The 16,893-nt window shown below is 44.5% G+C and overlaps 1 protein-coding gene across 16 annotated transcripts in view; it reads left to right on the top strand.

Moving 5' to 3' along the window:
* NR2C2 (nuclear receptor subfamily 2 group C member 2) overlaps positions 1-16,159 on the top strand; it is a 96,512-nt gene extending 80,353 nt beyond the window's left edge. For 11 of the 16 annotated variants that reach the window (XM_065539050.2, XM_015431308.4, XM_045385685.3 and 8 more), the window contains 7 exons: positions 1,136-1,269; positions 3,005-3,182; positions 5,347-5,468; positions 7,624-7,763; positions 10,944-11,081; positions 12,067-12,172; positions 15,789-16,159. In XM_065539050.2, coding sequence (XP_065395122.1) covers positions 1,136-1,269; positions 3,005-3,182; positions 5,347-5,468; positions 7,624-7,763; positions 10,944-11,081; positions 12,067-12,172; positions 15,789-15,963 — 993 coding nt within the window. In that variant the 3' untranslated portion in view covers positions 15,964-16,159. Of the gene's footprint in view, positions 1-1,135; positions 1,270-3,004; positions 3,183-5,346; positions 5,469-7,488; positions 7,764-10,943; positions 11,082-12,066; positions 12,173-15,788 lie in introns of those variants that run through there. The other 5 variants (XR_010584604.2, XR_010584605.2, XR_012431529.1 and 2 more) reach the window with 2 other exon arrangements.
* The last annotated feature ends 734 nt before the right edge of the window (positions 16,160-16,893 follow it).

The raw sequence follows: 16,893 nt of genomic DNA on the forward strand, positions 1-16,893 counted from the left end.
CAGAAGAAACCCTGAACCGTATTATGTAGTCACTCCTTTTTTCCCCCTCTTCTCAAACCCTACCAACCACTAATCTGCTTTCTGACTCTATGGTTTTGTCAACTCTGTACATTTCATATAAAGGAAATCATACAGTATATGGTCTTTTGTGGCTGGCTTCTTTCACTTAGCGTAATGTTTTTAAGGGTCATAATGTATAGCATGTATCAGTACTTCGTTCCTTTTTGTTGCGAAATAATGCACCTCTTTTTTTTTTTAAGAGAGTTTCACTCTTGTTTCCCCAGCTGGAGTGCGATGGTGCCACCTCAGCTCATTGCAACTTCTGCCTCCCGAGTTCAAGCAATTCTCCTGCCTCAGCCTCCCAAGTATCTGGGATTATACGCATGTGCCACCACACCCAGCTAATTTTGTGTGTTTTGTTTTGAGTAAGAGTCTTGCTCCGTTGCCCAGGTTGGAATGCAGTGGCACAATCTCAGCTCACTGCAACCTCCGCCTCCTGGGTTCCAGTGATTCTCCTGCTTCAGCCTCCCGCGTACCTGGGGTTACAGGTACCTGCCATCACATCCGGCTAATTTTTTGTATTTTTAGTAGAGATGGGGTTTCATCATGTTCACCAGGCTGGTCTTGAACTCCTGACCTCAGGTGATCCACCTGCCTTGGCCTCCCAAAGTGCTGGGATTACAGGCATGAGCCACTGCGCCTGGCCTCTTTTTCCATTTTTTAATTGGGTTGTCTTTTTATTATTGAGTTGTTAGTGTTCCTTAGATATTCTGGCTACTAAACCATTGTCAGACATATGATTTGCAAATATTTCATTCTGTGAATTGTCCTTTTGTTTTATGCGCTTTTACTTTCTTGACAATTTCTTTTGAAGCACAACAGTTTTAATTTTAATGAAGTCTAATTTATCTGTTTTTGTTCTGTCACTTTGTCACATATCTAGATTTGTGTAAATGCCACCACACCAAGATACAGAACTGTTAAATCACCAAAAAGATCTTCCTTATGTTGCCCCTTTGTAGTCACATTCCCCTCGCCTCTAAGCTGTTTTTGAACCAGCATTGTAACTTCATTGGCCTGAGAGTCATTTGCATATCTGTGTTCATTTTTAATGTCAGTATTTTTTGTTTAATAGGCTGAAACAAGCCAGGGAGCTCTGGGCACACTGGCAAATGTAGTGACCTCGCTTGCCAACCTAAGTGAATCTTTGAACAACGGTGACACTTCAGAAATCCAACCAGAGGACCAGTCTGCAAGTGAGATTACTCGGTACGAGCCCATGAGGGTGGAGGCCCCCTCCTGGCCTGGACACCCTCCCTCTATTGTGAGGGTGGAAAACAGCATTTTGGTACCTGTGCTGTATTTAACTAAGGATGATAAAATTGTTACAATGACCCTGCACATCTATCTTCTTTCAAATTTTAACTGTGGGAACATAGACCCACTTATGTTATACAGTATAAAACAATCAAAACTTCTTTTCATTCCCAGCCTTGGAAAAGAAAATTGAGTAAATCAGTAGAAGTAGGGGGAAACCTCTAGTGGACAGCAGTTATTTGTATTAATTACTATTTAATAATGCATCTGCATATTAAGAGTTTATTCCCTTTTCTACTTCTATTTTAACCTATTTTTCTCGTCTTCTTTTATTTTTATTTTTATTTTTTAATAGAGATGGGGTTTCGCCATGTTGCCCAGGCTAGTCTAGAACTCCTGGGCTCAAGTGAGCTTCCCGCCTCAGCCTCCCAAAGTGCTGGGATTACAGGTGTGCGCCACCACCCCCAACCCTCATGTATATTTTTTCTGAGTAATGAATTCAGAGCTTAAATCCACCAGGGTAACTAGATTGATAGTGGCTGATAGATAGTATGAGCTAATGCCAGACATCAATAACTGCTGCTAAGGATGTTTCTTCTCTGCAGTTTGGCTCTTGTGCTCTGCTCCTAACATGCCAGACCAGCCAGATACAAAGCTGGAGACTATTCAGGGGTTCCAGTCCCTTGTTAACTTGTGGTCTGATAACAAGATCTAGGTCCAGTGGAAAGAGGGTGGGATTTGAATTAGGTAGAATTCTGGTTCTATCACTTATTGTATGGATGGTCTTGGAAAAGTTATTTAACAACTGTAAGCTCAGCATTTACATCTGTAAAATGGAAGAGAATTTTTACCTTTGGAGGGTACTTGTGAAAAATAGAAATTGGGCCTAGTTGCAGTGGCTCACAGCTATAATCCCAGCACTTAGACAAGCTGAGACAGGAGGATCACTTGATCCCAGGAGTTTGAGACTAGCTGAGACCCATCTCTGAAAAAGTAAAGAGAGAGAGAAAGAAAGAAATTGTCCGTGAAGTTAGGTAATACATAGCTCAGTGCCTAACATGATGTGTTGATAATACATACAAGCTTTCATTGTTTGCCGGATGCGGTGGCTCACGTGTGTAATCCCAGCACTTTGAGAGGCCAAGGCAGGTAGATCACCTGTAGTCAAGAGTTTGAGACCAGCCTGGCCAACATAGTGAAACCCCATCTCTACTAAAAATACAAAAGATACAGCCAGGCATGGTGGTGTGTGCCACCAGCGTGTGTAGTCCCAGCTACTTGGGAGGCTGAGGCAAGAGAATCACTTGAACCCAGGAGGCGGAGGTTGCAGTGAGCCAAGATCACACCACCACGCTCCAGCTTGGGTGACAGAGTGAGACTCAGTCTCTGAAAAATGAAAAAAATTAGCTGGGTGTGGTGGCGTGTGCCTGTAGTTCCAGCTACTCAGGAGGCTGAGGCATGAGGATTGCTTGAAGCTAGGAAGGTAGATCCTGCTACTGCACTCCAGCCTGTGCTATCTCAAAAAAATAAAATAAAGAAGCTTTCATTGTTAGCGTTTCCCTCACTAGGTAGAATTTAATTTAATCTTTTCCCATTGTAGTTTTTCTAAATCGTATCTCAGCTAGAATTCTGTTCCCCCTAAAAGCTGTAGATTTACAACAATTACATGCTTCATTTTTGCTCACAGGGCATTTGATACCTTAGCTAAAGCACTTAATACCACAGACAGCTCCTCCTCTCCAAGCCTGGCAGATGGAATAGACACCAGTGGAGGAGGAAGCATCCACGTCATCAGCCGAGACCAGTCGACACCCATCATTGAGGTTGAAGGCCCCCTCCTTTCAGACACACACGTCACATTTAAGGTGAGTGGATTCAGCCTAACCATGTGCCCCCAACCTGCTGGGGGAGAGGTTCTGTACCAAAGCTGGTCTGCAGTTTTAAAAATCAAACCTTGGGGCGAGGCAGGGTGGCTCATGCCTGTAATCTCAGCACTTTGGGAGGCCAAGGCATGTGGATCACTTCAGGTCAGGAGTTCAAGACTAGCCTGGCCAACATGGTGAAATCCTATCTCTACTGAAAATACAAAAAGTAGCCAGGCATGGAGGCACATGCCTGTAGTCTCATCTACTCTGGAGGCTGAGGCATGAGAATTGCTTGAACCTGGGAGGCAGAGGTTTCTGTGAGCCGATACCACTGCACTCACTCCAGCCTGAGCGACAACAGTAAAACTCCGCCTCAAAAAAAAATAAATAAATAAAAATTAAACTTTGGAGTGAGCTCATCTTCAAACTGTGGTATTGGACATTATGACTTCAAACTGGATCTTGTATTCCAGAATGATATTCCCATTACAAAGCATCTTCACTTGTCTTTTGCTCACAGTGCCATTTGGTTCTGAAGGTAACCCTGAAGCAGGCGTGGCCCATCATTACTAAGACAGGCTGACATAGTGGTAACTGCTGAGGGCTGAATGCTCTGCCTCTGCCATTCTGTGACAGCCTGGCTGCCCCATGGACTCAGGCAGGCACTTTTGTCTCTTCTCTGTGTCATAGAAACCCTCATATAAAGTCTGCAACAAGCAGGCAGCCAGCTGTTGATCCTGGCTACTCTGCCCTCTAGAGCCACAGAAAGTAGATCCCTTGAAGAGCGCTGTTAAGAACTCATGGGTCTTCCCCGTGCTGTCATTCACTGGTCTTGCTTTTTCTACAGGACACTCAGAGGGCACCCAAAGCTCTCTCAGTCTCTAGGTCTCCAGACTGCTGAGTCTTCCTGTTCCCTCAGTATTTTTTCTTTTTTTTTTTCCTTCTTCTTTTTATTTATTTTTTTTTTTATGGATACTCACCTAGGCTGAAGTGTTGTGATGTGATTGTGGCTCACTGTAACCTCAAACTCCTGGGATTAAACTTCTGGGCTCAGGTGATCCTCCTGCCTCAGCCTCCCAAGTACCTAGGACTACAGGCATGTACCACCATGCCCAGCTAATTTTTATTTTTATTTTTTGTAGAGATGGGGTCCTTGATAAGTTGCCCAAGGTGATCTCAAACACTTGGCCTCAAACAGTCCTCCCACCTTAGCCTCCCAAAGTGCTGGGATTAGAACCACTGTGCCTGACCCAGTATTTTTACTAGAGAGATATGGCCAGTCACTTAGGAAGCTAGATCCCTGCTCATAGTTTCCCAAAGGTGCCTAAGAGACAGGTCACCAGTGTGATTCCAGCTTCAAAAGCATTGGAGCCCCTTCTAGACAATGGAATTCCTGGAGCCTCGCACAACATTCTAGTCATGGGATATCATCCTCCTATCACGTGAGCTGCTTGGCTCTTGGTTACTGCTACCTTAAGACCATCTCCCAAAATGCCTGCTAGTCCATGAAGTTGGCCCCGGTTACCCAGATTTTTTTTGTTGTTTTTTTGAGACTGTCTCACTGTCACCCATACTGGAGTGCAGTGGTACAATCTTGGTTCACCATAACGTCCACCTCCTGGGTTCAAGCGATTCTCCTGCCTCAGCCTCCCAAGTAGCTGGAACTACAGGTGCACGCCACTACACCTGGGTAATTTTTGTATTTTTAATAGAGACAGGGTTTCACTGTGTTGCCCAGGCTGGTCTTGAACTCCTGACATCAGGTGATCAGCCTGCCTCAGCCTCTCAAAAGTGCTGGGATTATAGGGATGAGCCACTGCACCTGGCCCCTGTTCCCCAGATTTAATTTAGACCTTAACTTATGGCTCAAAATGGAATTGCCATAGAACCAATAACAGTTTAGCTGAGGCAAGACTTGAGGAGTATGTTTTTATGGGGGTGGGCTAGGAAGATCCCCTTAGGCTTATGGACCACATTCCAAGGCCCTTTCGACCCTAGTTCACTGGGGAGTCTGTGCAAGCTCCCCGACTGCATGGGACTTCAGAATCAGAGACAGTGACTCTAGATGCCACTGCTGTTGAAGCACGACAGGGATACATGTTGATAGACAAAGCCATCCCCTGTCCTTCCTTCACCTCTGTGCCATGTGCCTCCTCTTTTCCAGCTAACAATGCCCAGCCCAATGCCAGAGTACCTCAACGTGCACTACATCTGTGAGTCTGCATCCCGTCTGCTTTTCCTCTCAATGCACTGGGCTCGGTCAATCCCAGCCTTTCAGGCACTTGGGTAAGTCGCCACTTTCTGTGCATGTATCTTTGGGCAGGGGCCTTCCTCTCCCTAGGAATGACCTGGAAGAACTCTGAGGGCCCATCTAGTTTGACTGTTCCGATGACCTCATTCAAAGGACCCTGAATTTCTTATTAAATATAGTTAGTGGACTGGTAGCAGGATTACCAGTTGCCAGTTCTGCAGTATTCCTCTAACCTTTATAGAGCCTCCTAGATATACCAAGGATTTGCTGCTGGGAGCTGGGGATGGAGAAGAATGTAGAAGGCAAGGGGTAGTCCCCAGCACTGTGCTATGCACAGTGTGACTCATAAACTGAAGCCAGGCCGGGAACTGTGCCTAGGCCTTAATAAGGTGAATGTGAATCAGCTGTTTCCTCAAACATGGATTTACAATCTCACACAAGCCACAGTGCCAACTGGCACATTGAGTAGTACAGACCCTGGTGTCATCTCTACAGGAAACCCCCTCCTTTTCTTGCTTTCTGGAGTACCACTTGTGTATGTTTCTCCTCTAAATCCCATCATCGGCTCTGCCAGTGTGCCAAGTGCTGTGCAGCTGGTGCGGCTGCCATCGTGCCATCAGGTGACTGGCAGTCTGGTTGAAAGATAAGTAACCATATAAAATGGAAATGCAATGAGAGTTACTGCATATTGCAGAGTAACCATCCTTAGGTAATATGTGGAAAACACTAGAATGGAGGGCAGCGTTGTCTAGTAGTTTACACTGTTGTCTTTGGGGCAAACAGACCTGGTTGTCAGGCATAAGAATAGCGCTTGTCAGCTGTGTGGCCTTGTGCAAGTCACTTTACCTCTCTGAGCCTCCAGTTTCTCGTTGTAGAATCCTTGCGTGGAGTTAAGATCTATAAACCTTTTAACCCAGTGCCTGGCATGCCAGGGACTCAGCAGAAGGCAGTATGGTTCTGTGGGTCAGGTGGTGTGGGATGTGTCCTGAGTAGTTAGAATGGTCACCTCCCTCCATGATTAAAGGAAAGGCAGACAGAATTGTCTCATTCTCCAGGGAGAACAAGACAGGTAGTGACTGCTAAACAAGTATTAGGAGTTTCATTGTTAGCTCTTTGGGAGAATTGCCTACCCCTTGCTGGTATCTGGTACGTGGTGTAACCTCAGGCATTTTTTTTTTTTTTTTTTAGTAACACCACAGTCCACAGTTAATAGTACTGATAGGTACCTGAGATTTTTTTAAATGAGGTTGAAACATGATCCACCCACTGCCCTGAGTGTACTTTTTCTAGTTGGATAATTTGGAACCTCCTCCACGGAGTTTCTCAGTCCGGGCTAGATAAAATGAGCTACCACATTTAAAGTGGTTTCAGTTACATTTCATGTACTGTTTTTCATAAGTTACTGTTCAGGGCAGTGATCATAGTAAAATACTAGACGCGCATCTGGGGCATTTGGGAATGACACAGTGCAGTAGTCTTGGTTCTCACTGCCTTCCTCTGGCTGGGCCACACTTAAGGCAACTGGAGGAAACAGCTTTGTCAAAACAGCCCAGTTTCTCCAGCCTCCTGAAATCTTGAGACAGGTGAGGGAATGCAATTTAGGAGTTACTGAGAATAAGGATGTATTGTTTTGTGATGTGCCAACTTTACTGACTAACCTGAGTAGAAATTAGCCAGGGCAGGGCTGGAAGCAGCCTTAGCTGAACCCTCATCCTCCCTGCTTCTGTCTCGGATCCAGCACAAAGCCTGCCTCCTTCCCTGCAAGGTTTGGAGGGCATGTTTCTGCCCTTCAGAATCTGTACTCAGCTCTTAGTCTTTTGGTCCCCGCAGCCTCTCGTGACCTTGGCTGTCGGACCAAAGTAACTGATACCATCTCCTGGGACAGAGCCAATCCAGGATGCTGAGGCTTTAGAATACTGTAGGAAATGATGATTTGGCCATACCTATTAAAACTTTTTATTTAAAGGATGTTTTTTAAGAGAATAGTTGATCATTAGAAGGACTTTAGTTAAAACATTCATAGACTTATTCATAGACTTCATCTTTTTCTTGAAGAATGATCCTGGATAGCACTTCAACAAACACTGAGTTCACCTGTTCGGGAAATGCTGTGACTTAGTGCCTGGATGCCCCACAACCTTGAAGAAATGCCAGCACACACCACACTCAGGCCCCTCTCTATATTCCTAGGCAGGACTGCAACACCAGCCTGGTGCGGGCCTGCTGGAATGAGCTCTTCACCCTCGGCCTGGCCCAGTGTGCCCAGGTCATGAGTCTCTCCACCATCCTGGCTGCCATCGTCAACCACCTGCAGAACAGCATCCAGGAAGGTAGGGCACAGGGACTTGGGGCTGGGGTGTGTCTTGGCCTAGTCTTGTGGCTGTGGAGCAGAGCCTAGCCCCCTGGTTGAAGGCCCATGTCAGAGACACCTTTGTCGACCCAGGCTGGCAACATAGCAAATTGGATAGCCTAAGTGTCCCACAACATCCATAGGCTGAGAGAAGTTTGGCTGTTAAGTTATAGAACCTTTGGGCTGGGCATGGTGGCTCACGCCTGTAATCCTAACACTGTTAGGCCAGGCAGGAGGATCACTTGAGCCCAGGAGTTTGAGACCAGTCTGGGCAACATAACGAGACCTTGTCTTTACAAAAAGTACAAAAAATTAGCCAGGCCTGGTGGCATCTGCCTATAGTCCCAGATACTCAGGAGGCTGAGGCAGGAGGATTGCTTGAGCCCAGAGTTTGAGGCTGCAGTGAGCTGTGATCATTCCATGTACTCCAGCCTGGGTAATAGAGCAAGATCTCATCTTAATGAATGAATGAATGTTACAGGACGCTTATCAGTTAGAATATGTAAATTTCTGCCCAACTGTCCTCTTCATACGATTAATACGAAGAAAAAAATGGAAAAGGTCAGCTTCTTGCTAGGCATTTAGTAATGTTTGCAGAATAATCACAGCTGATATTTTCATCTTCATTGACATTCACAAGTTACTTTTCTCATGTCTAATAGTTCACAGATCCTCACAACCCTATAAAGTAGGGACTATTACCTCATTTTTTCATATGGAGGAACTGAGGCCCTGATAAGGTCCCTGGCTTGCCCCAAATGAAACAGTAAATACAAAAACTAGGGCACAGGCTAGGTGCAGTGGCTCACACCTGTAATCCCAGCACTTTGGGAGGCCAAGACGGGATCGCCGGAGGTCAGGACAGTCCAGCTTGGCCTTGGCCAACATGGTGAAACCCCTTGTCTACTAAAAATACAAAATAAAAAAGGCCGGGTGCGGTGGCTGATGCCTGTAATCCCAGCACTTTGGGAGGCTGAGGCAGGTAGATTGCCTGAGCTCGGGAGTTTGAAACCAGCCTGGGCAACATGGCAAAACCCTGTCTCTACTAAAAATACAAAAAATTAGCCAGGCGTGATGGTGGGCATCTGTAATCCCAGCTACTCGGGAGGCTGAGGCAGGAGAACTGTTTGAACCTGGGAGGCGGAGGTTACAGAGAGCCAAGATCGTGCCACTGCACTGCAGCCTGGGCAACAGAGTGAAACTCTGTCTCTAAAAAAAAAAAAAAATGAGCCAGGCATGGTGGCGCATGCCTGTAATTCCAGCTACTCAGGAGGCTGAGGTATGAGAATCGCTTGAACCCAGGAGGCAGAGGTTGCAGTGAGCTGAGATAACGCCACTGCACTCCAGCCTGGGTGACAGAGCGAGACTGTTTCAAAAAACAAAAAAAAACAAAAAACTAGGGCACAGACCTGCATCATGCTGCCCCCCTAGTACAGAACATATGTACCTCACCCAGGCTGCTCCTTAAGAATGAACAAATGACTTTTCTAGTGAGATCTGCGGCAACTATCTAGTATTTGGTGTTCAAAACACCAGCAGTGTCAGGAATAGGAGGTAGCCGTTGTAGTCTCTCCATGTGTAGCATGTCTGCGACACTCTGAAGACCGCTGTCATGCCCAGAATTCAAAGTAACACTGAAAATCTACACTTGTAGCTGAAGTGGAAAGTATTGTTGTTTTTTGTTTGTTCGTTTTTTGATATAGAGTCTCTGTGTTGCCAGGCTGGAATGCAGTGGCAATCATAGCTCACTACAGCCTTGAACCCCTGGGCTCAAGTGATCCTCCTGCCTCAGCCTCCCAAGTAGCTGGGACTACAGGCATGTGCCATCACACTCAGCTAATTTTTATATTTTGTTTATAGAGATGAGGTTTCGCCATGCTGCCTAGGCTTGGAACTTCACTTTTAATTGGGCATTCCGGGTATCTGATATCTAGGAATGTGAGTGACCTAGTCATACATTTGTTTTTCTAGTTATTTCCTTGGAATACTTACGTAAGGGTGAAGTTTTAAAAACCCTATAACAGGCTGGGTGTGGTGGCTTACACCTGTAATCCAAGAACTTTGGGAGGCTGAGGCAGGTGGATCACTTGAGGTCAGGAGTTCAAGACCAGCCTAGCCAACATGGTGAAACCCTGTCTCTACTAAAAATACAAATATCAGCCGGACATGTGGTGGTGAGTGCCTGTAATCCCAGCTACTTGGGAGGCTGAGGTAGGAAAATCGCTTGAACCTGGGAGGCGGAGGCTGCAGTGAGCCGAGATTGTGCCACTGCACTCTAGCCTGGGACAGAGTGAGACTTAAAACAAAAAACCCTTACAACATTTTATTGAAGTAAGATTTGTTCACAAATGAGCTTTAGTTTTCTTTGTTTTTTGGTGTTGGTGTTTTGTTGTTGTTGTTGTTGTTGTTGTTTTGTAGAGACAGACTCTCATGATGTTGCCTAACCTGGTCTCAAACTCCTGGCCTCAAGCAGTCCTCCTGCCTTGGCCTCCTGAAACATTGGGACTAGAGGCATGAGCCACCACAACTAGCCAGTTTTATTTTTTAACTGAGAATAATAATACTAATACTGCCAGTATTGTCATGAGGATTAAATGAAATATATAAAATTGTTCTGAAGCCAGGCATGGTGATGCACACCTGTAGTCCCAGCTACTCAGGATGCTGAGGTGGGAGGATCACTTGAGCTCATGAGTTCAAGTTCAGCCTGGGCAACATAGTAAGACACCCAACTCAAAAAAAAAATTGTTTTGATAACTAAAAATTACCAGCATTTAATGTTCAGGTGCCTGCAGAGACTTAAAAAACCTAACCAAGTATGTAAGCTGTGAGTCTTCAGAATAAAGAAATTATTATTCAGGTACAGAATAAAAGGAATTCACAATGTACACCTACAGGCCAGCTGCCTGGCAGCAGGGCTAGGGAGAATCACTGGTCTAGGAGTTCGTTATTGAGGCAGAACCCATATTGGAGCAGAATTTGGGTACGTCTTGTCACTTCACCTGCAGCTGGAAAATGAAGCTCTTGTTCATCTTGAGATTACTGCTTTTTCATTAAAAAGTGAAATGGTCCCATTTCTTTCCATCTGTGGTCCCTCAGATAAGCTGGTTTTATTGTTCTTACCAGCCTTTCTCAGAGGATCTGTGATATTGGTTTCTAGATAAACTTTCTGGTGACCGGATAAAGCAAGTCATGGAGCACATCTGGAAGCTGCAGGAGTTCTGTAACAGCATGGCGAAGCTGGATATAGATGGCTATGAGTATGCATACCTTAAAGCTATAGTTCTCTTTAGCCCCGGTAAGATATGCGGTGGGGACGCATGACCCTTTTCCACCTGTATCTACTGATGTTTCTGAACATGAACATGTTGCCATCAGTGGTGTAGAAAGAGGCCTGCAGATTATATGTGACCTAGTGTTTTTACGATAGGTGTTTTGCTAGATAAATACATAAACGTTTTTAAATTCTTGCCTTTATAGCCCCAAAGAAATATGCTGCAGTGCCTGATGATGTCACACACTGAATAGATTTAATCTGTGTCCTAATGAAACCATTGGCCAAACAAGATTACACCATATAAAACAAAAGTGTGCTACCACCCGATGTCCTTTCTTTTTATTTATTTATTTATTTTATTTTGGCCCTTTGCCAGTTTCAAAGCTTTGTTAGCACATATAATCCAGTACACATTGAAGTTCCACCTGTTTGCCCACAGACTGTGTATAGCAGTAGCAGCAGCTGCTGCAGAGCATGCTAAAAGGTATGTTCACAGGAGATGAAGAGGCAGCCTCACTCCTCTCAAGGCCTCTAGAAAAGTTACTTAGGCTCATCGTTCACCTCACAGTAGGGGTTGGACACAGCTTCACCTTTTTCTCTTCTTTCCCAGCCCTCCACTCACAAATAACAAAATAGCTAGTAAAATTGGGACAAATTATATAATTAAATATTTAGAAAGTAAACGACAATTTCTAATTTTATGCGATAGTTTTTAAAACTGTATTTTCTAAGGTAGTAGGAAGCCAGATGTCCAGAACCATCCATGTGGGGCTGCTCAGACTGGCATCCACTCAGGGTCCCCAACCCCCTCCCAGGAACTTTAGGCCTGGGCAGAAAACAGAGGAAAAGCCAGCGTTCTAATAATACCCAAATTAGATCAGTCTTTGAGTTCAATTTGTTATACTTAAGAAGTTTGCAGACGTTTGACTAAAAATACTAAGAAGTCTGCAAATGAGACTTTTCAAATACAAAGGGAATTGGAGGGGGGTAACTTTTCTGTTTTCAGATCATCCAGGTTTGACCAGCACAAGCCAGATTGAAAAATTCCAAGAAAAGGCACAGATGGAGTTGCAGGACTATGTTCAGAAAACCTACTCGGAAGACACCTACCGGTGAGGCATTCAGGCATGCACTCTTGCTTGGGGCCGCAAGGAATGTGGCTGGGTTTGTAGTTTCTAATATAAATTATGTTAACCTTTCCATTTTTAGTAGCCTGATAGAGCCTCCAGTGGATCACACTCTAATTCTTGAGTTTTCTTTGTTTTTTCCTAGCTCCCAAGAGCTAGAGATAATTCTTGAATGCTAGAGGTGGTGTAGAGTGTAGACGGTGCCAGCAGGAGGGCCAAGACTGTGGCTGATTCCAGTGTTGCTGTGTGACTGTGAGTGAGGCCTCAGATTGCTACTCTTTAATTGGAGGAGTTGGAGCAGATGCTACGTGGCCTGTTCTAGGGCTAACACTGTACATGAGGCTTGAGTTCTCATGGAGATTCCCTTGTCTAGAATAGTTTGACAGATCTGCTTCTCTGGTCAGCATCCATTGAAGAGGCAGTGCTAGAGTACTTGACAGAAAAGTTCTTGTTGACAGAAATCAAATCTGACCCCATAAAGGAGTGGATGAGTTACATAAAGTCATTTTGCCCTCAGATAAACTGATGGAAAAAAGTTTATTTGGGTGAAAATTAGTGGTAGTATTTGTAATTAATGTGCAGCAAAAATATATGTATAAAAATTAGGGCCAGGTGTGATGGCTCACGCCTGTAATCCCAGCACTTTGGGAGGCCAAGGCGGGTGGATCACGAGGTCAGGAGTTCAAGACCAGCCTGGCCAAGATGGTGAAACCCCATCTCTACTAAAAATACAAAAAAAAAAATTAGCCGGGCACCGTGGCAGGCGCCTGTAATCCCAGCTACTGGGGAGGCTGAGGCAGGAGAATCGCTTGAACCTGGCGGGGTGGGCAGAGGTTGCAGTGAACTGAGATCATGCCACTGCACTCCAGCCTGAGCGACAGAGTGAGACTCCGTCTCAAAAAAAAAAAAAAAAAAAAAAAAAAGCCTTTCTCATGCCGTTTTAGGCAGGAAAATTGTTCAGATCTGCCAAAGGTCAGAATGCATTGGCAGGCTTTCCAGCCAAAGATGGAAGAGTGCTTTCCTATGACAACTTCTGACCCACCAGAAGCTACATGAATTTCTGAGACCCTTTCAAGTAAAGTATTTCCTATTTCCCTCCCCACCATGTCCCCCTAAAATAAACACTGGAACAAAATTGACAGCCTGGGAAGACACACGGGCCCACCTTCCCCAGACGTGTGTCCTCTGCACAGACCTCAGTCTCCAGGAGCCCCATGGAACAGAGATGCCCCTGGGGGCTACCCCTTCTGGCCCAGTGCTTCTCAAAAAAAATGATTTTGCCCCCCAGCAGAGTAACCAGCTCTTAGTCTTTCAGCGCTAAAACCAGGACAGTCCCAGCCATTTCTCTGGTGTGACTGGGGGTATCTTATGGCTGACTGGTCCTGCTGGTAGACAAGAGCCTGCTTCTCCTTTTGGCATACTTCTATTGCCCAGATGTGGCTTTTACAAAAGCAAGATCCATTTTCTACTGGAATCATCGAAGACTTCATCATGAATCTAGAATAACTTCAGCCTCAATACATAGAGAATGGGACTGTCAGGGAATGCACCCACACCCAGAATTTATACATCTAGCCAAGTGTGCAGTCAGGTTGTCCTCCTAGGAGGCCACAGGCCTGCTCACCCACAGTTCCCATGGCCAAAAGATGGCTGGAAATGGCCCTCTGGGGCTGCTGACAGAGCCACAGCACACTCTAGAATCACTTTAATATCAGCAATTCTGTTGCCTTGGAAAGTAGATATAATGTGTCTGAAAACATGAGTCACTCCTGTCCAGTCAGGGACCCAGGGTTGGTTAGGGTGATGACAGGTTACTTGGAGCCCAAAATGATAAGGGAGGCTTTCTTATAGGGCTCAGAAATTCACTCAGAGAGAGTTCTCAAAGAAAAGGCCCTAGAGTGTTTTACATCTTATTTGCATATTCATTTTTTTCTTTATCTTGGTATTTACTATCTGGAATATCCATTTTTGACTCTTCCCCATCCTTGTGCCTCTTCTCATACTGATTATTCCTCCTGAAATACCTCCCATCCCTCCCCATTCTTTGTATCTCTGCTGATAGAAATCTTAGCCAGCCCCTAAGGCCCAGCTGAAATGGCAGGTCTCTTACACCTTTGTGTGCCCTGCAAGATTGGAGCACAGTGACTCATTGTGGCTGAGTGAATGGATGCTGATGCTGGAATGCTACCTGCGTAGTATGAATACATTTTCCCATTTTAAAAATAAGTAGTATTCACTGTAGAAAAACTTAGAATGTTCTAGAAAGGGAAAAGAAAACTTTTTAAAAAGCACTATTAAAAAACTTTTTTTAAAAAAGCATGCAGGGCATGGTGACTCACACCTATAATTTCCACACTTTGGGAGGCTGAGGCAGCAAGATTGTTTGAGCCCAGGACTTTGAAACCACCCTGGGCTACATAGTGAGACCCCATCTCTACGAGAAAAAAATGAAAAATTAGCCAAATGTAGTAGTGTGCACCTGTAGTCCCAGCTACTCAGGAGTCTGAGGTGGGAGGATGACTTGAGCCTGGGAGGTTGAGGTTGCAGTGAACTGTGATCACGTCACTCCACTGCAGCCTGGATGACAGAGCAAGACGCTGTCTCAAAATAAAAAACAAAAACAAACAAAAAAAGCACTATCCAGAGATACCTACTATTAACATTTTGTGTATTCACATCCAGAAATTTTTTATGTATTATAATTGGGATCATAAAATACCAAAGGTTTTGTAACCTTTTTTCATGTAATATACAATAACAATACATACTCTTCTTCATTTTCTGTGGTTCCTATTTCCCTGCTAATGAAACGGTAGGGTGTTTCCAGTTTGGGCTGTCACACATGACTCTGCAGTAGCATCCTGGCACATGCTTCACTTGTTCGCCTGGGATGCAGTCCTGGCTGGGAAATGGCCTGGTCACATGGGACACTTGAGATACACAGTGTTCAGTGGCCCTCCAGGGCAGTGTCGTGGTGCACCCTCCACCCCAAGTTTCTTCAAAATGAAAGCTATTTTACTGCTTTATTTATAATGCTAAAGGGACACTGAAAATTAGGGCAGTACAAAAAATAAGAAAAAAATCACCTCAAATCCCAATACCTAGAGCCCAACTGTTAGCATTGTGGTGAACATTTTCCCAGTACTTTATGTACACATCTATACTTGCTGTTTTATAATCTCCTTTAAATTTTTATTGAGCAACATGTCATGGATGTCTTTCCTGATCAGTAAATACGGATTTGTATTATCGTTTTTTAAATGAGTCTTTAGCAGTTCATCATATGAAGACTCCTAGTTTATTTTAACCTGTCCTCTGTTGATGAATTTCCAGGTTTTCTCTTTTCGGTGGGGGTGAGGAGAGTTGGAATAAACAAGAGTGAAGGGAACATATCTGTACATACATTTTGTACTCGTTTGGTTTTTTTCTCATGATAAATTTCTATTAGAGGAACTGTTGAAATCAGAAAAAAGAGGTGGGTGGATGGTGGATCCATTTGGTTTGATTCTGTGCAATACAGACAGGGCCCCAGGAGCCTGTGCTGAGCTGTGGTTGAAGGGCATCAAACAGTCTCCTTTTCTAATGACGCTCCCTTTTACAGATTGGCCCGGATCCTCGTTCGCCTGCCGGCACTCAGGCTGATGAGCTCCAACATAACAGAAGAACTTTTTTTTACTGGCCTCATTGGCAATGTTTCGATAGACAGCATCATCCCCTACATCCTCAAGATGGAGACAGCAGAGTATAATGGCCAGATCACCGGAGCCAGTCTATAGTACACACCACACATCTGCCAAGGAGCAACAGAATCCTACCGGGACCGTTCACATACAAAGAAAAGAAAAGTAGTGGTATTTTGGTATGTGCAAATATTTCCATATGTTAGCCGTTTCCTGTCTGGTTTCTTCTTATCTGTTAATCCCAGACAATGGCAATGAAAAGACTAGTAGGATCTTTTCCTGACATAAGAAATGTTTTAATGCCTTTTGATGAAGCAGCAGATTTTGGAGCAATCTTTTAACTCAATTTGTATTTAGAAATTCTCAAAGGGCAAAAAACAAAAAAAAAAAGGTTTTATAACGTCAGAGACTAGTATTAAAGAAAACTGAAAGAACCTAAGAGAATAGTATGTGTGTATATATATATAAAAAATGTCCTTGGAATTATAGATACTAATTACCAGGGTAATAATATTAGCACTTTCTAAGCACTTATCAATGTGTAATGTTAGCAACATCTTGCCTGTGGGCAGGGCAAATGGAAAACTGTATATGTCTTTTGCCGAAATGCTAATGGTTTCTGTGAAAACTCACTAGGGTACAGGAGACAATCATTTATGTTTAAGAAAAGAAGGCATCATTCCTAATTGTGTGCACATGTTGTGGAGTTGAGCTGAATTCTGTGAATGGAAACGTGGCTCATTTGCATCATGCAGTAAGTGGGAGTGTGGTAGCACAGTCGGTGGTGACCCAGTCCAGAAGCTTCTAGCCATAGAGCAGACACTTGTCAGGTTCCCTGACTACTTGGTCCTGGTCTCTGATGGTCATCTGCAGACTCCTCTAGAACCTGGGGTTCTCCTCTGATGACTGGTTATCTGAATTGGATTGCAACTAGTCAGACATTAACTGCCAAATGAGATGTACAATTCCTCCAGCAAGTGAAAACATCCCCAAGTCACATCCACTGCTCATGGCAGATGGAGCCTT

Source organism: Macaca fascicularis, chromosome 2 (genome assembly GCF_037993035.2).
Source record: "Macaca fascicularis isolate 582-1 chromosome 2, T2T-MFA8v1.1".
Taxonomy (NCBI): Eukaryota; Metazoa; Chordata; class Mammalia; order Primates; family Cercopithecidae; genus Macaca; species Macaca fascicularis.